Raw genomic sequence first — 21,619 nt, forward strand, 5'->3', positions numbered from 1 at the left:
TTACTGCCACCACAGTTTGGGACGGGACGCTGTTCAATAGTCTCCGTGTCAAAAGCCAACGTTTTATCACTAAAACGAATGTATTTTTACATGGACGCTACAGGTTACCTCCTGCCCCTGAGTCCTTGCAGAAAGTGACCTAACCAAATCACCTATCTCAGCCTGGAAAACCACAGGGCTGGTTCTCATGGCGGAAGTGTCTCCATGGTGAACCGCGGAGTCTGGGGGCCACCCGCCCGGGGGCTGCCTCCCACACCGTCCGCCTCAGAACGGGGAACCTTTCATGGTGGGTCCCCAGCAAAGGACTCAGCAGGGGAGGTGCCTGAGTGTCACGGAGACATCGCGTTTATGTTTCTGAACACTGACTCCCAAACTCTACTGGCCCGTGGGTCCCCAGCCTCCCACTGGCCTGGCCTTCCCCTGCCCTCTTGGTGGGTGAACCCCAGCCAGGTCCGCAAGCAGCAGGACCTGGCAGGGGTGCTTTTTCTCCCTCCCTGGCTCACCCTCTGCTCTCTCCTGCTCTATGGCCATTTATCAGACGGTGATTTCCCCGCTTAACTGGACCGCTCTCCCTCACGCTGCTAGAGGGAGGGAAGGGGTTTTTCTTGTACTCAGTGACTGATCCCTGGTTCGCAGAACAGGCACCGGCACATAGTAGGTGTTCAGCAAATGTTGACTGACTAAATCTGCAGACCTGGCGTGCATCTCCTAAATGTTTGCTGAGAATGGGCTCTCCAGGCAAGTGAAGAAATTGATAACCACTGACGAGATTCCCCCCAAATAGTGTGTGTGTGGGGGGGGGGGGCACTGGGAGTCCATAATAGGTATGCTGGTTTCCACTGGCTTCCTGTTGCCTTTGCAATAAAATCCAAGTTCTTTCCAGTATGGCCTCTGTCTTTGTACCTCCTTCCGCTCTTCCCGGCACACACCGGACTACACCTCACAAGCCTTAAGTTCCTGGACGCTCCGAGCTCGTTCACACCTCAGGGCCTTTGCACTTGCTGTCCTTGCTGCCTCGTCCCTCAGACGGTCCCATGGCTGTGGGGCCTCAGCTCAAATGTCCCTTTTCCTTAGAGTCCTTCCTGCCCCCCCCCCCGCCCCCCAACCCAGTTACCCCACCACGGGTCACAGCTGCTTTTTTATTGTCTGCCTAGCACTTAGCAAGGTGTGAAACCATCTCGATCATTTATTTACTCGTGCTACCCGTTTCTTGGAGAATCTTGACCATCTTACTGCTCCTAACTGCTTTATTCTGTCGCACTCTGTTGAGCTCCCCCTTCCCGCTGGGGCTCCACGCAGGGCGATCCCACACCTCTCAGGGGCTCTTGGTGATCGGAACTCAGACCGGACCGGTTCAAAACTCGGTCTGGGCTCCGAGCTTCTCTACAGCAGGGGCGGGAAGTGGGGAGCAAAAGCTTTCTCTTGTCCTCTCTCCGGGGGGACTGGGAGCAGAGGGGTCAGGGGAGGCCGGCTTCTGTCTCCCCTGCCTGGTCTCGATCTGTTTCCATCTGCTGCGGTCTCCGTGGAGACGGGTGCCTGGTCGTTTTGGGACCTCCTCCGCGGCGGCCCCTCCTCGGGAGGGAGCAGCCGTCTCCCCCTCCAGCCCTGCCAGCAGGCCAGGCCCCAGCCTTTTCCGGGTGGGAAGCAGCGCCCTTTGCCCAGGATCTGTCCGGAAGGGGCCCGCCGACTCTGCCTCTAAGAGCCCTCTGGGGGTCGTGCGCAACTGAGTCGGGAGAAGCACAGGCTTCTCCCCACCAAGTCCCCCTGAGCAGGCGCAGCTCCGGAACGTGCGTGTTGAGCTCCCCCAAGGACACCCCCAGCACCCCGTGCCTGCAGCTGGCACTAGGTTCCTACAGCTCAGCGGGCATCCAGCAGGGGGGAGCGAGGTTCCAGCCTCTTGCTGGCGGTGCCCTCTGCCTCGGGAGGGTTCTCTGGGGGCGGTACCCGCGTGCCAACACCACATCTACCCTCGCTGGCCGCTCAGCTTTCTTCTACCAGCAGGGAAAGGCGAGGCGCACAGAGGTTGGCAGGGGGGGCAGCGGGTTCCCAACAGCAGGGCCAGTTCTGCCACCTCCCATCGTGCCCTGGGGAAAGCGTCTGGCCCCAGCCTTTTGTCCTCTCTTAACACCTCTTTGTCCCCAGCTGAGGGTCCCCGTAACCAACCCTGGAGCAACTGGAAACGTCCCCTCCATGGCTCCTTGGTTGTTTTTGGTAGGTTTCCCTTCCGGGCCACGTGGCCCGAGATCAGCAGCTTGGCATTGCTAGAAAAGGCGCCTAGAAAAAAAGCCCCACGCGTCGTAGGTCCTCCACGACCACCTTTGGAAGGAATGACTCAGTCGGAAGCCTGCGGTGGCTGCTTTGGGTTCATGTGAAGTGACCCTTAGAGGAAGGGGCTGGGGCCGGGCGGGGCCTGGCATGGTGCTTCCACGTGCCCGATGCCTTTCACCTGTTATTTTACTTCTCGTGGTCACCTCAAGGGGCAGCCTCGCCGACCCCCTTTGCAGATGGGAAGGCTTCCACCTGCTCCGGGCCAGGCCAAACCGGGGGGGGGGGGGCAGGGGTGAGTTGGGGGGGGGAGGAGAGGGAGGTGGAAGGGGCAGCAGCTGTGAGCAGGGCTCTGGAGTCCACGATCCTGGCTCTAACACCCCTTGGCTAAGTTACTTAATTCTGACTCCGGCTCCTCAATCCGTAGAAGTGGGACGAGAAGACTGCACGGCAAGGATTAAATTAGCTAATATACGTAACGTGCTTAGCCCAGGCAGAGACATGGCCGGCCGTCAACAGCACCCAGAGTAATTTTCGTGATCATCGCTGCCATTGGGACAAACCCAGGTCTGTCCACCCCGAAGCTGGCGCTCTGCACCAAGCTGGGGGGGGGGGGGTGCGGGCTGAGGGAGGGTGATGAAGCCGAGGGCCCCCGGGGGGGAGGGCGCGGTGACAGGCGGCTTTCCAAGCCAGACTGCGGCCCACAGCCCTGATGTAAGAGGCTATGAGGAACCTCTGTGGGTCTTTAATCAGGGGAGTACAAGGGTGAATATGGGGTTTTAGGAAGATTAATCTGGCAGCAGGCACAGGGTGGAAAAAGAGTCAAGCTTAGTACAGAGAATTATGACGGCTGCCAGGCTCCGAGAGGCAGGTCAGTGAAGGAAAACGGCCTGGTTCTCGGCTCCCTGGGCACCCAGGGTTCCCGGCAGCCGGGAAGGGCTGGGGGCCCCGAGGGGGCCGGCAGAGGGCACCGTGTGGTCAGCGACAGTAGCCACTGCAAGGGACCTCTGGCGCCTGCCCAGAAGAGGCAGCAAAGTGAATGTGTGAGAATGAGACGGCCACCGGCCCCTCGGCCGTGTGGCCAGTTCTGAGCTGTCATCCCACTGCGGGCTGCGCTCGGTGCAGACCCTCCAGGGCGGGCGGGACCGCCGACTCGGGCAAGTGCCAGCTGCCTCCAGCGAGGGGCCACCAAGGTTCTGAGCGCCGCTCCCCAGGCTGGTCTGGAACTGGGGCTGCCCTGGCCAAGAACGGAAGGAGATGATGCCTCTTTACCTTCTTTTATTTAAAGCCGTCATGAAGCTGTGGGAGGGCCGGGACAGTTTCAGCGTCCCTTGGCCCCGAGGAGCCGCGGCCGCTGGTGGCTCCCCAGCAGCACGGCGCCTGGTGAGGCGCAGCCCACCCCGGCCCTCACAGCAGCGCGTGGAACACCTCCACCTTCTCCCGGTACAGGTGGTGGAACTGCTTGGCCAGGCAGCGGAAGGGGGCTTCACAGTTCTCCAGCTCTTTCTGTAGAGACAAGAAGCCGGTGGTGTTACCGGATCGCTGCCGTTCACCTCACTGGCAGGGCTGGCGACAACCGCACCCTCTGTGTAGGAAGGAAACGGAGACGCCGACAGGTTATGGGAACTTGCAAAAGCCACACGCCTGTCAGTGGTGAAGCTCGGTCTGTACCGGACGTTTCTACAAAGCGTGTACTTTCGGCCACGCTCGCCACGTGTGTGACGGGAGATGAGACTGAGACGCATCCTCCCTTAGGTTTGACTGGGGCCCCGAAGGCCAAAGCAAAATCACAGACGGGCAAGGATGCCCACAGTCACCTTGAGTCAGGCAAGGCCGTGGCACTGACCCCTGGGGTGCCTCTCCCTCACCCCGAGCCCAGTGGGAGGTTCCGAGATGAAGACCGAGGCCCGGGGGCTCAGGCCAGTGCTGGGGCCAGGCCTGGGAAGCATCGAGGTCCAACTGGGGCTGGCTGCTTTGATGGCCCAGCCAGGAGAGGGTCGCAGCAGCCCTGCCCTGGACCAGTGGTGGCCTGAGCGGGGAGCCGGCCTGGTGTGGCCTTGAAGGGACTCTGCACGGACGTGCTCCAGGAGGGTGATGGCCCCAACAAGAACAGAGGGAGCCAGGCTGTGGCAGGGTGAGGGGGCATCACCTGTGATCTGCAGGTGGTGGTGGGGGGGGTTCTGCCAGTGGGCCCGGGAGGGGGCATCACGGCGGTGCTCCCAAGGCGCCAGCCTGAGACACCCGGCAAGTCCAGAGGGACTGTAGCAGGTCCCAGCAGGGCCACCTGAGCCGCCTCTCCCGCAGGCTGCGGGCTTGCGAGGAAGCACAAGTGTAGGACCTCGGACCAGCGGCCCGGCCTCCCACGGCAGGTGTGGCAGGAGGCATGGACGCTAAGTCATTAGGAACCTACAGAACCCGGCACAGCGCTGTGCATTTTCATCACTGAAGTATTTTGTGACTAACGGTGCCCAAAGGACTTTTTGTTCTCGGAGAGATGAGGAAAGTTCCGGAGGTGGCCCTAGACTTTTCTCTACGGGGTGGGAAGAGCCGGCCCTCCAGGGTGAACGCGGACGAGCTCTTAGGGAAAGAAAATGGTAGCCTCTCAACGTAGCTACCGCCCTCGCACTCTCTGTGTGCACGTGTGCATCTGTGACTTACCGACTGTTTTGCAAAATAAGTTGCCAGAAGAAAGAGCCCGCTCCTTTCGGGGCAGAAGCTCAAGCTGTGAACGCATGAGAACCTGTTTTCAAACAATCCTAGGCAGCTGCCACAAGTGTAGCCTTGACAAGAGGCAACGATACCTCCCCAACGAAAGGGAAGGATTTCCAAACTGAAGAATGTTCTGAAGTCATCGAGCCCACTGCCCTCGTCTTGTAGGAGAGCGGTCTGCGGCCCAGGGCGGGTGCGGTGGCTCAGCTGGTGTGTGCAGAGCCGGGCCGGGGATTCGAGGTCCCCAACGGGAGAAGAGCGGCCTTTCCGCTCCGCCAGCTGGGGCGACAGAAATGCACAACGGAAACCAGTTCTCACGGAGCGTGTTACCCAGACTTTCTAGCAAGGGACATCCCAAGGTGAAGGAGACAAGTTGGCCAAGAGCCGACACAGAGGGGGCAGTGCTGAGGAACGAGGGGGGCCGTCTGTAGGCGAGACGAGAACCCCCACTGTCAAGGACCAGCAGCCCTCCAGTCGGACAGGAGAGAAAGAACTCAGTCACATCGGCAACGCCAATGTTAAATAGTAAAATGTTACACCGGCTGAAAGCATCGTTAAGTAAGGAGCGGAAAGAGAACGAGGCCTACACAGGACACACACAGGGATTTCCAAATGAATCTGAAAGCTCCCAGAAGCAACATGTGGGGAAAACACAATATTAAATAATAATATAATATATATATATAAAATATAAACATTAGTTATATAAATATATATTTATATAAATATTATTTACATATTATATATTATATATTTATATAAGTTTATATATATATAAATTTATTAACATAAACATATACATTAACATAATATATAATATATAATGCATATTTATTTATATTAATATATAATATATATTAATATATATTTATTTAATTTATTTATAATATTTATTTAAATATATATATTTATATATAATATATAAATAATATTAAAAAGTTAAGAAATACAGTGGAGATGAGCCTCTCTGGGTACCAGGGAGCACTCCTGAAGTAGCAGATGTAGACGGAACCATTTTCCGAAGGCATTAAGAGGGTTTGCCAATGACAAGAATCCTGGAACCCGTCTGTTAACCGATCACAGTGTCACTGACATACCCCAGAGGATGTCCGCTTTGTGTGAAAGATCCTTAGAACAGGCTCTCAGACCAGTGCTCAATCTGGCCTATAGTTCTGCCCCTGAGAGTCCCAAAGTTGGTTCTGTGGCAGGCCAGAGCTCCTTCTAGAAGGTCCTCATGCTAGACAGGCCTGCGTTCTAGTCCTGGTCCGACTGCTCATAAGCTGGGCAACCAGGGAGAGCTATGTGACCTTTCGGAGTCTGCTCGGCATCTGTAAGACAGGGACAGCAGTGGCTGTCTGCCAGGGCTTCCAGAAGTGTCGGCAGAGAACGTGTGCAAACACCTAGCCCATAGCAGGCCCTCGGCAAACGTCGGTTCCCTCCCTCACCTTCCTGCAAGAGGAACCCTCCTCAAGGAGGAGGGGATCCTTCCTGAACTTGCTTGCATTTCACACTGTCCTACACCGATGGACACTTTATGTTTCTATTTTAACGTCCTTAAAACAACGCTTAATGTCAAATACTGAGGGGTGTTAGAAAGTCTAAGAGGAACCGCAAAAGACCCCAAGTGGCCAAAGCCATCCCGAGAAAGAAGAACCAAGCTGGAGGGGTCAACGTGTCCTGATTTCAAACTATATTATGAAGCAGCGACAATCAAAACAGGATGGCCCTGGCATAAAAACAGATACGAAGACCAACGGAACAGAACTGAGATCCCAGAAATAAACCCCTGCATACGTGGGCGATAGTCTCTGTGATAAATGATGCTGGGAAAACCAGATATTCACATGCAAGAGAATGAAGCTTTTACAGCATTCACAAACATTAACTCGGAATGGACTCGAGGTCTGAACTTAAGACCGAAAACCATAAAAGTCCTAGAAGAAAATGTCGGGAAAAAGCTCTTGGACACAGAACTTGGCAATGATTTTATGGATATAACAGCAAAGCACAAGCAGCGCAAGCAAAAATCAATAAGTGGGACTACATCAAACTGAAAAGCTTCTGTGCAGTAAAAGAAACAACAAAATGAAAAGAGCAGGGGCGCCTGGGTGGCTCGGTCAGTTAAGGGTCCGATTTCGGCTCAGGTCATGATCTCGCGGTCAGTGGGTTCGAGCCCCGCGTCGGGCTCTGTGCGGACAGCTCGGAGCCTGGAGCCTGCTTCGGATTCTGTGTCTCCTTCTCTCTCTGCCCCTCCCCTGCTTGTGCTCTGCCTTTCTCTCTCTCTCTCTCTCTCAAAAATAAACACTAAAACAAAACAAAACAAAAAATGAAAGGGCAACCGATGGAAAACGAGGAAATACTTGCAAACCACACATCCGATAAGGGGTGAATGCTCAAAATATACGAGGAACTTAGGTAACTCAATAGCAAAAACGTAAATAATCGGGTTTAAAAAAATGGGCAGAGGAGCGAACAGACGTTTTCCCGAAAAGGATATTCAAGTGACGAACTGGTACGTGAGAAGGTGCCAGACGCTTCTCACCCGCAGGGGAAGGCGAGTCAAAACCACGACCAGACCCACCTCGCACCTCTTGGGATGCCCGTTACCCTAGAGAGATGGCAGGTGCCGGCGAGGACGTGGAGAGAAAGGGACCCCCCCCCCGCCCCGGCACTGCTGGTAGGAACGCAAAGGGGTGAGGCCACTCTGGAAAAGTGTGGAGGTCCCTCAACTGTTAAAACTTGAACTACCGGGTGGTCCAACAATCCCGCCTCTGGGTAAATACCCAAAGGAAATGAAGTCGCTGCTTTGAAGAGATGTCTGGACCCTCATGCTCACTGCATTATTCCTAATAGCCAAGATGTGCAAACAACTTAAGTGTCCATCAACGGATGAATCAGAGACCGTGGTCTGTGTATGTGCGTAATGGGATATTGCTCAGCCATAAAAGGGAAGGAAATCCTGCTGCCTGTGACACCGTGGCTGAACCTTGAGGGCATCATGCTAAGTGAAAAGAAGGCAGACAGAGAAGGCAGACAGATTCTCGCTTACGCGTGGATCTAAAGAAACAGGAGTCACGGCAGCACAAAGCAGGTGGGGGGGTTGCCAGGGGAGGTGGGGGAAATGAGCGAAGGGCGCCAGGTTCCAGTTTTAAGATGAGTAAGTTCTGGGGGCGCCCGGGTGGCCCAGTCGGCTAGGCGTCCAACCCTCGGTTTCTGCTCAGGCCATGACCTCACGGTTTCGTGGGGTCGGGCCCCGTGTGGGGCTCTGCGCTGATGGCGTGGAGCCTGCTTGGGATTCTCTCTCTCTCCACCCCACCCCTGCTTGCACTGTCTCTGTTTCTCTCAAAATAAATAAACTTAAAAAAAAAAAAAAAAGAAAAAAACGATGTCTGCTCGCCTTGCGGAACATTCGCAGAACAAGTTACTCGCAATCCAAGCTCCTATCGTATGGCCTGATGTGGGTGGCTCAAGGGCACCAAAGATGAGAAACCCCTATCCTCAAAAGCTCACGAATTTGAATTTCATTAGTTGAGCATTTGCGATGATCGGGCCAGAAGGTAAGAGGGACACTTATCTTTGTAGAATCTAGGACTGAAAAACTTTGAGGCAACAACACTATCCAGAAGATGACTAGGGGGAATAATTCCACGTGAAAAAGCAAATATTGACCGAGCGTGTGTTACGCACTAGGCTTTGTGCCAACGTTTTCGTATTCGCCATCTGACTTAATTCTCCTATTTGTCACTCAATGAGGAATGGGAGTTTGTTATCCCCATTTTACAGGTGAGGAGCCTGAGGCACCAAGAAACTAACGGACCCGCCAAGGGTCCCACGGTTCAGTCCTGCTGCTTCGCCATCGGTGGGCAGAGCGCTGGCCTTTACCCGCCAAGGAAGCAGGCCGCTTGGGGGGATTTAAAAGGTTCACATCCGCACGGCAACTGAACAGTCATGGGACCTTGGGCGAGTCCCTTCACCTCCTCAACACGGAAGTGGGGCTTATTAAGGGCCCGGCTCCCAGGCCCACGGGACCGTGAGGACCGTGAGATAATGTGCCGGCACCGTGATCCATCCCGTCTCACTCGAATGCCAACGGTCGCTACGATCGAACCCAACGCGCTTGTGTTTCTTATTAAACTGAGATACAACTTTTTCCAGGGCCGGCCGGCCGATCTGCTTTACCGTAGCGCACGAGTGGCTCCTGAGAAGAGATCCTGGACTAGGAATGGGAACATCAGCTCCGAATGAGAACCTGGGTATGGGAGCATACTGACTCCATGCCTACGAGGTCACGTGAGAAACCACGCCCAGCAGGGGCCCAGTCCAGACGTGGCCACGGAGAGCAGGCGGAGGTACTTACCGCGGATGTTTCAAAACATTCCAGGCCTTGGCCCAGGGCCCACGCCTGGGCCTGAGCCGAATCCACCGCCCGTCTGCCGGCCAGGTCTGTCTTGTTCCCCACTAACACACCTACTCGAAAGAAACAACCAAAGCATCACAATGAACTGTGGCAGCCCGGGAGGACAGCTGGAGAGAGAAAAGAGCAAAGCACACGGATTTTGAGGGGTCTGAAACACTGGGGGAGGCTGCCTGATTTGAGGTGGTGAGCACCGGGAGAGAGAGAGGGTCCGGGGCTGGCCCCCGAGGGCCCCAGGAGAGGAGGAGGGCTTTGCTTTTCCCACACAGCTCTTGTTCAGCCCTTCTTCTAGACTTCACGTGGATCTGTCTGCCTTGTCTCCTTAAGGCTGCAAGGCGAGGGCCAAATTTATGTGAGCATTTGTGATAATTCCTAGCACATGGAGCAAACGTTAAAAATGGTCATTAATACTAATCTAAGGGCTGGGCTCAGAGTCAGGGACTCAGAGGTAATTTAGTTCCATTCCCAGCTGCATCAGCTGCAACTAATTTCTGAGCCCGTCTCTGGAGATCGCTTTCCCTGGTCTCTAATGAGGGGAATTTGTTGATCGCACATAGGGATGAAAAATAAACTGATTTAAAGCATTCAGAAGTGACAATAGGACTTGAATGTTTACTTGCGCCCCACATACAGGAGAAAATGAGGAATTCATCCCCAGGGCTGGCTTTCAGAAATAAAATCTCATTCCTATCACTGCACCTTCCCCGTGTTATCTTGAGTCTCCTCTCCGTCACCCTGCAAGGCTGGGGGTGGGGGGTGAGGGGCGTCATCTGCCCGTGTTACGGACTCACGGAGGTATGTGGTGACTGTGCCAAGAGGCAGAGCCACTGTTCAATCCAGACCACCATACTCAAAGCCGGGGGCACCCTGTTTTACACCCGTAGCCACCCCTGCAAGGACCTCGTGCTCGTGGACTTGAGGGACGGAGGTGCTGCTGGAAAACGCAGATGGCCGCAGCTCCTACCTGGGAGGGACGTGCCGGGGATCTGGGACCGAGCCTTCTCCAGCCACTTGCTGCAGTTGGTGAAGGACTGCTCGTTGGTCACATCATAGACGAGACACAAGACGTTGGGACTCTCCCACTGTGCGGGACGGGCCGGATGAGTGCACGTCAGTAACGGTGACAGCGATTTCTAGGCTGGGAGAAAAATCTGGCCTTCCAAGGGAAGGGACAGGGGGTGGGGAGATAACCTCTAATAGGGATGAGAGTCAGAAAACTGAGCCAGCCCGCGGGAGAAAACAATTCACCCAAAGGAACGAAGGGGAGGGCACGGGCTCACCTCCGTGCCAGGCTGCCTGCTGGGTGCGTTCTGTGCATGGCTGAGAAACCTCCCGACCCTGCAGGGCCGGTCTCAATATCCCTGCTGCCTAGCTAAAGACACTGGGTTCAGAGAGGGTAACTGACTTGCCCAGATCAGACATGCTTTAATGACTGGGGTAGGACTGAGGCTTTTTTCTACCCAGAAAAGCTCTGGCCTGCCACTGGTTTCATTCATTCGTAGTTGGTCGCATTCCTATGGAGGGCCCGCTCTCATGCAACGTATTAGGTTTTTCTGCTTTGCAGGCCTAATAGGCATCCTTTCTTCCATTAGCCAGCCACGGGAAACCTGTTTGTCCCGCATCTTCCTAATAAGGGCTGGCTGTTCCCAATGCAAAGGGCACTTTCTGCTTCTCCTGCAGTGTGCCGGCCCCAGTCCAAACCAGACCAACAACTGGACAGGGCTCACTGTCCCAATTAAGAACCAGGGCCATGCCCGAGAGGGCCGTCGCCTTCAGGGGCCGCTCGGAGTCCTGGGACGTCCTGCTGCCCGGCACAAGGGCACAGGACAGCCCTGCTCAGGCTGTGATGCCCGTCCTGGTGTGTGAGGCTCTCTTACCCTGCCCTCCCCTCTGGGTACCCCCGTCCTGCACAATTACAGTTTATTTCTGGTGTGTCTGTAACCTCCAGGGTGTGGGGAAGAATCCTTCCTCCCTCCAGTTGTCCTGGCAAGGCCAGCCCAGGATTGGCTCTAGAGGGCTCACTCCTCCCCAAGGCTAGGCTGCCATTTGGACTGAGCGGATGAACCCCTCACACCTTCACTCCGCAGACTAACTCAAGAAGTCTTGCTTGATCTCCCCTTTTGTGCATGAGGGAGACACCTCTTTCCTCTAGGCCTCAGTGAGGTGACCCAGGATAGGCCTGGGATCGAGCTGGAGCCAACGTAGGAGCCCCGAGTCAGGGTTTGAGCCGATGGGTACCAGGTGGCCCTGACTTGCCCAGACACATCCTCCCTTTGCCCAACAGGCCAGCACCCAGGGAGAGGCCGTGCCCACAGCAGGCACGCCGTAAACACCACGGATTGATGCACGAAGCCAAGCCCATGAGAAATGACAATCATCAGATCTCTTTCTTTTAGACAACAAAAAAGGGGCAGAAAACGATTTCTATTAAAATGTGGCCATTCTTGGAAAGGCAGGGGAGGGCTCTGGAGAGTTCAAACCTTGTAATTAGCTCACTGGCCCAGATTAGCAGAACTGTTACCTTGGAAGGTATGGCAAGTGGGATCCTGAGAGGATGGGCGGGTGGGCACGATAAGCCTGGGGCGGCAGTAGGCACAGGGCCCAGAGCAAACCCCGGGGGCTGGGCCAAGGTGAGTCTCTCGCTACAGGGAGAAGGAAATATTTGCTCCTGGCATCACCAGCGGGGGCTGTCTAAAGAAGGGGGGCCCAGAGCGCTGCAGGGACTGAGTCACACGGCTCCGGCACATTCTGAACCTGGCCATTCCAGAGCTGGGGGCGGGGGAATCACGTGCACGAGCCAGTCCCGCTGGCCAAGAAGCCGCCAAGTCCCAAGGCTGGGAGGAATGGCCCTTGAAGAACTCTGCCTTGGTAGCATTGTCCTCTAGGCAGCCAGGTTGCAGTGACACTGCCGGGAGAGCAGCGAAGGGGTCAACTTTCTGGTGGAAGGGGGCAGGGGCGGGGGTTAGGGAAAAGGTCGCAGGCTACTTGCCAATTTATCCAGCATTTCCGAAAACAGCTCCTTGCCGGCAGAGTCAAAAATGAAGAGTTCCTAGAACCAGAAAGGCAAGTCCCAAGAAAGTCTGCATGTAGAAGGGAAATCGCTGGCCGCAAGTCCCCGAGACGACGCTGGGCTCACCGCAGACCTGAGACAGCCGGCACAACCAGCACTTTCTGTGTGGCGGCTCACCTCTCCTCACCCCGAACCCAAAAATCCCAGGAGTGCTAAACAGGCTGACACGTGCTCTGGTTTCCAAAAGGTCATTCTGCACTTTGTTAACCAAATTGATTTTCAGATCTTAAGACAATTCTTTTTTAAAGCAGGTCACCGAGTAGGCCTGGCGAAGGCGCTTAAAGTAGGACAGCCTGCCGTCGGTCTCCGATGGTGGGATTCAGACAGAAGACGGAGGATGACCCTTCCTGCCCCTGACCGAACCTCGGCCAGCCCAGGCGAGAGCCCCTCCCCGATGCTGCTGCTCTGGGAAGTCTCCCCCTTCGGCTCCCCTGGGCACTGATGCCCCCTGGCTGGCTTCTGACCCCGGCACACGGTCTGAAGGTCAGTGCTGTAATCTGCGTTTCATGCTTTCTCACTGCCTCGGGGGTACCTAAAATTGTGTTTTCTCATGGATCTCTTTAAGAAGGCGGTGATTCTTTTGTTGTTAATGTTTATTTTTGAGAGAGCGAGAAAGAGAGACAGAGACAGAGACAGAGACAGAGCGCCAGCAGCGGAGGGGCAGAGAGAGAGAGGGAGACACAGAATCCGAAGCAGGTTCCAGGCTCCGAGCTGTCAGCACAGAGCCCGACACGGGGCATGAACCCACAGACCGCGAGACCATGACCTGAGGGGAAGCTGGACGCTTAACTGACTGAGCCACCCAGGTGCCCCGTGGAAGGTGGGGATTCTTAAACCTTCTCTCCAGGAAAGCACGTGCAAACATAATGCCTTGCGATTCAATTTCCAGAGCTGTGGACTCCCGTACAGGGACCCGGGTTAAGGACCCTGATACTCCAGTAAGTTCTGTGAGGGCAGGGCCCATATCCCAGTCCTCCCAGCCCGTATCAGCGACTCTTCCCAAGTGCTCAGACAAGCCTAGGCCAAGTGCTGGTACGGTATTCCCTCTCAGGGAGGAAGACAGTGACCACAGGGACTCTGGGCCCAGCTGGAGGAGCGGTGAGCTCTCTCAGGTCAAGGGCACCACTTACCACGCTGTCCCCCGTGTCAGGGACTGGCACCGTCTTCACCACCAAATCCACCCCTGTCGTCTGCCGAGGAAAACCAAGAATATGCGCGTCAGAGGCTCCCAAGAGGCGTGTTACAGGACATGATGAACATCTGATGCCCAGGAGGCAGAAGTGCTATGTTCTGGACTCACTGCTGTAGAAGTCAGACAGGACCAACTAGGCTCCTCCCACTCCCGGCTCACAGGGAGGTGTATATGGTCACCCAGTGGGCCACCGGCCCGTCTGCGCCACAGGCAGCCTCACGCCCTGTGGCTCGTGGAAAAGTGATCTCCACGTGGCCACTCAAGCAGCCTCCCATCAGATTGTAGGGCTTCTTAAGGAATTCTGGAAAGTCACTTCCTCAGGGCTGAAGACCATCATTTCTCTTTAAATTCTTTTTTAAGTTTATTTATTTATTTTGAGAGAGAGACAGTATGAGCAGGGGAGGGGCAGAGAGGTGGGGGGGAGAGAGAGATTCCCAAGCAGGGTCTGCATTGTCAGCACAGAGCCCGGCGCGGGGCTCAAACTCACGAAAATAAGAGTCGGGTGCTTAACTGAGCCACCCAGGCGCCCCCAATCGTTTCTCTTTAAGCCTTGGCCAGCCTACGACTCCCACATCTCACCAGGGTGTAGTTCTTCTGGAAATGGGCTCCATCGCTGCGGAAGATCTGTGCCAGGGCAGTCTTGCCCACTGCCGGGTCTCCTGTGAGGTCAGAGGAGGGGAAAACCATCATTTCTGTCCTGATCTGGCTTGAGAACTGCCCCCCCCCCACTCCAGAGCGCTAAGTTAGAAACCAGAAACTTCAATGAGTTTTCAGAGAAGACGTACTTGGCTCTCATGGGGACTTGGGAGGTGGCCGGCAGGGCCACGGGTCCGGGAGACCAGTCTTCAAAGCCCGGTTGCATTTCTTCAAGGGTAATCCTTTCATCCAAAAGAACTGACCCAGAAGGTAACAGAGCTTAAGGAAGGCTTCAGAGCACTCGGAACAGAGCTGACACACTGTTTCACTGCACACACCCCATGGGGAAAAGCTGTCACTTTCAAACTTGAACGTGCTTTGAAGTCTCGAAGGTAAAGGGCTCAGTCTCATAGGCTCACCTGCCTAACGGAACCAATCTGAGTTCAGAGCTCCCATACTTAGGACCCTGCGTGCTTCTTTCGGGGTGGGGGGTGGTGAGAGCTGGGAGGGTTTCTGCATTTACGGGAAGCAAGGAGTCCGCCTGCTACATCGGCCAACCTGAAACCCATTTCCAAGTGACACGTTCCACTCCGGCCTCGGCGTGCCCAGCAGCACTGGGGATCTGTCATCCCAGGGGCCTCCCCACGTCTGTCTACAGTCTATCTACAACAGCCACCGTTTCCCCCGAGCTTGCTTTATGCCTCCCGGGGTTTACCTCCCCGCCTGCCTTCGTGGGTCGACAGCCTCATGAATCGGTGTCTCCAAACTAAAGGTTTATGTCATAGTTTCAGTTTGAGATCTGGACCTTTCACAAGACTGTGGGGAGCAAATTTTTTTTTTAATATTTATTTTTGGGAGACAGCGAGACAGAGTGCAAGCAGGGGAGGGGCAGAGAGAGAGGGAGACACAGAATCGGAAGCAGGCTCCAGGCTCTGAGCTTTCAGCGCAGAGCCCGACGCGGGGCTCGAACCCACGAAGCGTGGGATCATGGCCTGGGCCGAAGTTGGACGCTTAACCGACTGAGTCCCCCAGGCGCCCCTGTGGGGAGCAATTTAATCTGGAGGCTCTCCATGCCCACCCCTAGTCCCCCTGTCCCACCCCCAACCGCTTCCCCATGACCCTGCTCTGCCTCTGGCGATGCCAGCCTCGTTCTCATTCGTGAGATATTCTGGGCCTTGAGTGTTACAGATTCTCCTTCCGGCCCAGGCTCCTCAGCAAAGCCACCAGTGCGTTCGTGTCCGTCTGTCTTGTGCCCTCTGGGGCGATCGCCCTGCTTTCGCTCTGTTTTACGGTCGGCTTCCTGGTGCCTCTTGACTTCTCCGCAGCCCGCTGCTCTGTTCGCTTTTCGGTTTTGACTTTTCCCACCCATATAATCTTCTCTTGCGAGGCCATTACTTGCCTACTTGTGGCATTTCTCCTGTGCACCCCTCCAGGGCTGAGTGAGCTACTCAGTCTTGCTTTTCTGTTTACCACCGCGTCTTAGAAGGGAACCGTTCCCACGGTCCTGTTCCCTCCTTCCCAGCCCCCACCCCCTACCGTGACCGTCAGCCTCACTTGCCAGATGAAGCTTCCGAGGCTCAGGGAAAGCTGGGTAATCGGGCGCAGGATTCCTACATCTCACTCTTCCCGCCGGACCCCACTCCTCTCCTAGCGCTCAGGGACACTCCTGACCCGTTTCTAACACTGCCCCTGCAGGCCCCCATCGCCGCAGCCTTGCCTGACATCAGAGGCGGCCACGGGCTGCACGGTGGCCGGGTACCCATCCATCTCCGAACAAACAGAGCATATCACTCTCCCTCTTGCGCTCTGTCTCCACCCGCTTGACTCCAATTTTGCGTCTGAATCCAGTTGGAAATTGGCTCTTCCTGCTCGTGAAATCCCCCACAGATTTGTTCTAGTTAATTTCATAAATCTTCCTTCCGACTGTCAGTCAGAGTCACCCACACTTATGGAAAACCTCGAGCGTCGGCTGAGGAGGGATCCGGCACAAGGAAGGGAAGTAACTGATAAACACATTTGCAGAGCAACACGATGACAAGTGCAAAGGCAAACAGCGCAAGCTGAGAACCAAAGCATCTGAGGGTGCGTCGAGGAAAGGAACGAATGAGCAGTTTCGGCAGCGAGGCCGACTTCCTCGGGGTGGTAGGGGGGAGGGGGCTGAGCCTGGGGGACAGAGGGAGGGACGCCTGCAAAGGCACCATGCGAGGTCACTGCCAAGTCCAATGGCTTTTTCTCGGCTCCCATGCTCCTTGGTGTCTCTGAAGGATGAGTCAGCCTGAAGCAGCCCCCTCCCGCCTGGCCCCCGTGTCCTTCCACTGGCCTGGTTCTCCTGCCTCCGAATGTGGGCACTCCTGTGGGTCTGTCTGCTCCCAGTTAGTCTGTCCCGTTTACTCTCTTTCCCCTGTCACTTCTCTCTCCCACGCTTGGTCTCTATCTCCAACAACCCGTGGATGTTTCCACTAGAATGTTGGGCCTTCAGCCGATCTATCTGTCTACAGCCAGGCTTGTGTCGCACCCCCAGGTCCCAAGGGGTCTTGCTGACCTAACCCACTTGTTCTGCCCATGTCACCAGGTGCTCACGCCTCCCAGCTGTACCCAGGCTCCTGCAACTGCCGTCTCTATCTGCAATTGCCTCCGCTCTATCTCAAGCCCGCGTTGCCTTTGTCGTCCCTGAGGACAGCGCGCTAGTTGCCTCAGGCCTCAGCCCGGGCTCTGTGTCCCGCCCCGGGTCATGGGAGCCGGGACTCTGCTAACGGGGGTCTCCTCTGCCAGGGGCTTCCTGTCCGGCTCTGCCAGTGCACGTTCTAGAGAAAGACTGGCAGGTGGGGGAGGGCGGATGGACTTGCCCCTTTCCCACGTGCCTGCTGTCTAAGCAGTGCGTTGGCAATGGCCTTTACTCCAGCGGTAGGTATTTACTTCTCTCCAGTTTATTACTGGACCAGCCTTTTTACTCCCGCTCGGGAGACGCCAGCAGCGGGGGGACAGTGCCCTCTTCTCAGGTCTGCGTCTCGGCTCCTCGGGGAGCTCTCTTCCTGAACTTCCGACGACCTGTCTGCCTCCCTGCCTCCCTCAGCCCAGGGCGGGGGGACCCTTCCTGTAGTTGCTCTAGGTGCTGCCTTCCTGTCCCTTCATCCTTCCAGGACCTGTTTGATGGACATACCACAGGAAACGCTCACATCCCACTTGTTCCCCAGCTGTCCCGTACGCCACATCTGGGCTCCATGCCCCTGCGCTCTTGACCTTCGAGAAGCCCTGAGAGGGAACCTCCCTCCAGGTCTCCCTCTTGTCGTCACCCGTGAGGCTCACGGCTGATAGCATGAGACTTTTCCGAGCCACCTTCTGGCGAGGTGCTATTCTCATCCCCACTGCTACCAAGGGGCAGTAAACCCAAGTCCCCACTCCAGCTGTGTGACCTTGGGTCAGCGATCTCTCCGGGCCTCGGTTGCCATTTCTATAAAAGGCGGACAATAAGCACCTATCTCGTAGAATCGTTAGGAGGACGTAATGAGCTCATATGGGCAGTGCCTGACATACTTCTAGTCATATTTAAGTGGTTTTTAGGTAAATACAACAGATAAATGTCAAGGGTTGTCCCCTCTCCTCATCTGAGCCAGAACAAGGAGCAGCTGTGCTCTGAGGGATTTCTCTGGTATCTGGGACACAACCGGCATTCTCTTTGTGTTTGCTTGATTATAAAGTATTATGCACGTCTCAGCCCTTCCGTGAGTGTGGGGGCTGCCCTGGTTCACCCCCGTAGTCCCACTGTACCTTGCACGATGATTCACACACAGGTGCTCACTAAATATCTGTTGAATGAATAAAAGCACTTGAACTGAGTATCAGGTCCCTCACTGACTAGTTATAAGAGAGGGAAAAAAAAGACAGATAAACTCAATTTAAAGAGTAGGCCTGGGAGGGGAGAGGAAAAAATAAAACCAGTGGGGAGGGGGGGTGGTGTATGTGGTGGGGCCAGTGTAGAGAATGAGACTCTGGTGGGTGGTGGGGTAGGGGGGCCTGATTCGCTGTGCTGAGGTCTTTCGGGTCCTGGAAACTTCCAAGAGGAAATGCTTGACCTCAAGGCCCTGAAAGGAGGCTGAAGTTGAGGACTAGACTGGAGTTCAAGAATCACTCAGGCAGTGGCTGAAATCAGGTGAAATCGTACCTGGGGGCTCGGTGTCAAGAGGGGCAAAGAGTCTAGCATTGAGGCTTGAGGACAGTATAGCCGGAGGCTAAACACAAAGCCCTGGAAACCAGATCACCTGGGTCTGGAGGCCAGCTCTGCTGCATCCAGCTGTGTGACCCAGGGCAAGTGTCTTACCCTCTCTGGGCCTCAGATGCCCCACCTGTAAATAGGATGCCAAATAACACCAGACCCTCAGGGTTCTTGTGAGGACTCAGTGAGACACCTGTGTTGAGGGTTCGAGTGCAGTGTTGGCACACAGAAGGTGCTCTGTAAGTTAGCCCCGCGGGATGGAAATTGAATTAAAAAGGAAATGAGAGAACAGTCAGAGAAGCCCATTTAAAAAAAATACACAACTTCAGAAAATAAAAACGTTCTTACCTCATCCGCAAGGAAACTGAGGCTTAGAGATATGCTGTGCCCAAGATGACACAGCCCTTCAAAGGAACAGTCAAAATTACTTTTGTTACACAATACTGCCTCTCCTGGCACTCTGGAAACTACAGATCTCTCTTGAGAACCACCAGTTTTTTTCCTCCAGTGTGATCTGAGTTACTACTGTCAGGCATCTTTCTGTGTCACCCTTTTCTTTTCAGATTAGAAAGGCCATTAAAAATATCATCAATTTCAGTCTGGAAGAGAGGAATCAAAAGGGGAATTTTTTTCCCCCTCTATATCATTTCTTTCATGAGCTGGTCGGGGAACCCTAGAGAGATCTCGGGGTTCAACGGTAACACAAGTGAAGAGTTTTGCAGCTGGGCAGGTTTGGGGGGCTGAGATCCTGCCTAGGACTTTCCTTCACGAGTGGGTGACCCTGGGCAAGAGACTTGACCTCTCAGTGCCTCGGTAAGATCAAACAATACAGCACCGACCCCAGTGTGCTGCGGTGAGGGGACTGAATGAAGTGCCTGTGTCCGGCATGCACTAAGGACTCAGTAAAGCACATCTGTGTTCAGGGGCCCCAGGTCGAAATCCTGGCAAATATTTTCCTGAATGTGCTGACATACAAAGGGAACAATACAAATAATACAAATGTGAATGCCACATTGGCATTCATTCCACAACTAGTTACTGAGTACCTCCTGGTTCCAGATATTGTTCAGGATGCTTGGGATGTCGGAGTCAACCAGAGATTCCTGCCTTTGGGGGATTCAACATTTATAACCTCCTGAGTGCAGGGCAGCATGGGAAGTCTGGCTCTTAAAGACAACACACATGGCCCTTTTGCAAACTCTGGTCGACTGTACATTACGGTTTCCCATCCCTGTTACCAGAGGGGGTGCAATCAGGACAAAAAAATCCCACAACTACTGACTACCAAAGTTACCGATGCCTAACACTGGGATACGCCACATGGTTTGGATGAAGCATTTATGGCGTGCTTAGCCTGATTTTTTTTTTTTTTTTTTAACGAGTCTACTCCTCCTGAATACAGTTTAAACTGGTGAAGGTGGTCTCAGGGTATGACAGGGAGCGGGGATATCTGCTGGAGCTACAAATGTGCCCTGGAAGAGAATTCTTCCACCCCTAGTGGCATTTACTCTATCAGTAATCGCATTAACTCGTCTTTGGAAGAGAGAAAGGAAAAGAGGGTAGGCAATTTACGCGAACAAAAGCTCTCAGTAACTTACGAAGTCTCTGGATTCTGGAGACTAAATTTCAAACTCACCTGCCAGGATGCATTTGGCCGCCAGCTTCACCATGGTAACCAACCACCTCCGCGGACCAGACAGGGGAAAAGCGGCTGCTAGAAGCGTCGGGGGAGGGGGGGGGGACTGCCTGGGAAGGGAAGTGGGGACGGCAGACACTCAAGGGGCCTGGGGCCGCGGTGCGGACAGGGACAGTGGGGTCCGGACCCTCTGGGCTGGGGGCGGCTATCGCGCGCGAGGGTCGGGGCGGAGGCGCAGAGGAGCGCCAGACGGGGCCCGGCTTCAGGCCTCAGAAGGCAGCCTGGAAGGTGCGAGCGTGGCGACGGGGCTCCCGCTCGTTCCCAGCCTAGCTCCTGGCAGTGGGGATCGGGAAGCGCGACGCCGCAGCCATCCGACCCCAACCCCAGCACGGCGCCAGACGCGCTCCCCGGGCAACCACTGCCCACCTACCCCGCCTCCTCCTCCTTGCTGACCCTCGATTGGCTGCGGCCAAAAGCTCCCACCCCACCCCGGCTCTCGGAGGCCAGTGGGAGGAGGGGGCGGGGCCCATAGCTCCCCCCGGCCAGACACTTCTTAGTGGTGTCTGCCCGTCAAGCTCACTCCGCTAGACAAATGGCTACTGGAGATGTCAATCATTTCCACCTCCCGCCCCCGCGCCGCCGGAAAGTTCACGGAAATGAAACTCCCAGCCTCCTCCAGCCAGAAGCTGTTAAAAGAGAAGCTTTCTGATTGGCCAGAGGCTGGCTCGGACCATCTTCGGGAGGAAGGGGGATTCGTCGCTCCCCCCGCCCTTCCGGAAGTGAGTTCGCCCAGGAGGGGCGCGTCTGGCGCGCGGGAGTTTGCAGCGGCGCCTGCGCAGTAACGTGGCCGCCGCTGCCGGAGCGGAGCTGTGAGCTGGTTTGACTTCGCAGAGGTTTTTGTGGTTCCAGGTCGCCGGCTCCTGGGAGCAAGACTGTGTCGTGCATCAGGAAATCCGATTCTTGCCCCGCATCCCGCAGGGAAGTCTTGTTTTTAAGGCCCAACGATATTATGCGCTGCAAAATCTAAAATGTGAAAGTATTTCTAGTGATGTCTGTGAAAAGAAGGGAGAACAAGGAAACTTTGATCGGGGGGAGGGGTTGGACTCGGGACTTCGAAGTGCTTTCCGCCAAACCCGTTTCCTCGCTTGTAAAACGGAGAACCTATGAGCTTGCACATAATGAATGAAAGCCGGCCTCCAGGACGTTCCCCAACACACGGGAAGGGTGCACCCATCTCCGCTGACTTTCCGGGGAGGCCCCTCTTGCTCTGTGGTCCGGAAACCAGGCTGAAATCACGGCCGTCGTCCCGGCCTCTTCGCTCCCCTTTAAAGACGGGCTAGCAGAACCCGCCTCTGGGGTTGTCCTGAGGAGTCAAAGAGGGAAGTGTGTTAGGTGCTCAACAGTGAGTGTTGAATGGATGAAAGAGAAGAAATTTATCAGGACATATTTGGCTTATCACCATCATGGTGATGACATCATGGCTA

The 21,619-nt window shown here is 55.2% G+C and overlaps 1 protein-coding gene across 2 annotated transcripts; it reads right to left on the bottom strand.

Annotated features, from left to right (window-relative positions):
- Nucleotides 1–3,529: 3,529 nt before the first annotated feature.
- Nucleotides 3,530–20,681, bottom strand: IFT27 (intraflagellar transport 27). Of its 2 annotated transcripts, none has more exons than XM_007096416.3 (7): nt 20,136–20,674; nt 14,230–14,309; nt 13,589–13,648; nt 12,378–12,437; nt 10,353–10,470; nt 9,332–9,441; nt 3,530–3,771 (listed from the first exon to the last, which is right to left on the bottom strand). In XM_007096416.3, exons 1-7 carry the CDS (start codon nt 20,167–20,169, stop codon nt 3,673–3,675), a joined length of 561 nt encoding a protein of 186 aa, XP_007096478.2. In that variant the 5' UTR covers nt 20,170–20,674; the 3' UTR covers nt 3,530–3,672. The 2 variants fall into 2 exon arrangements, with proteins under 2 accessions (XP_007096478.2, XP_015399447.2); XM_015543961.2 differs by having other exon boundaries at nt 3,763–3,850; nt 20,136–20,681.
- Nucleotides 20,682–21,619: the final 938 nt, after the last annotated feature.

The sequence above is a fragment of the Panthera tigris genome, chromosome B4 (assembly GCF_018350195.1).
Source record: "Panthera tigris isolate Pti1 chromosome B4, P.tigris_Pti1_mat1.1, whole genome shotgun sequence".
Taxonomy (NCBI): Eukaryota; Metazoa; Chordata; class Mammalia; order Carnivora; family Felidae; genus Panthera; species Panthera tigris.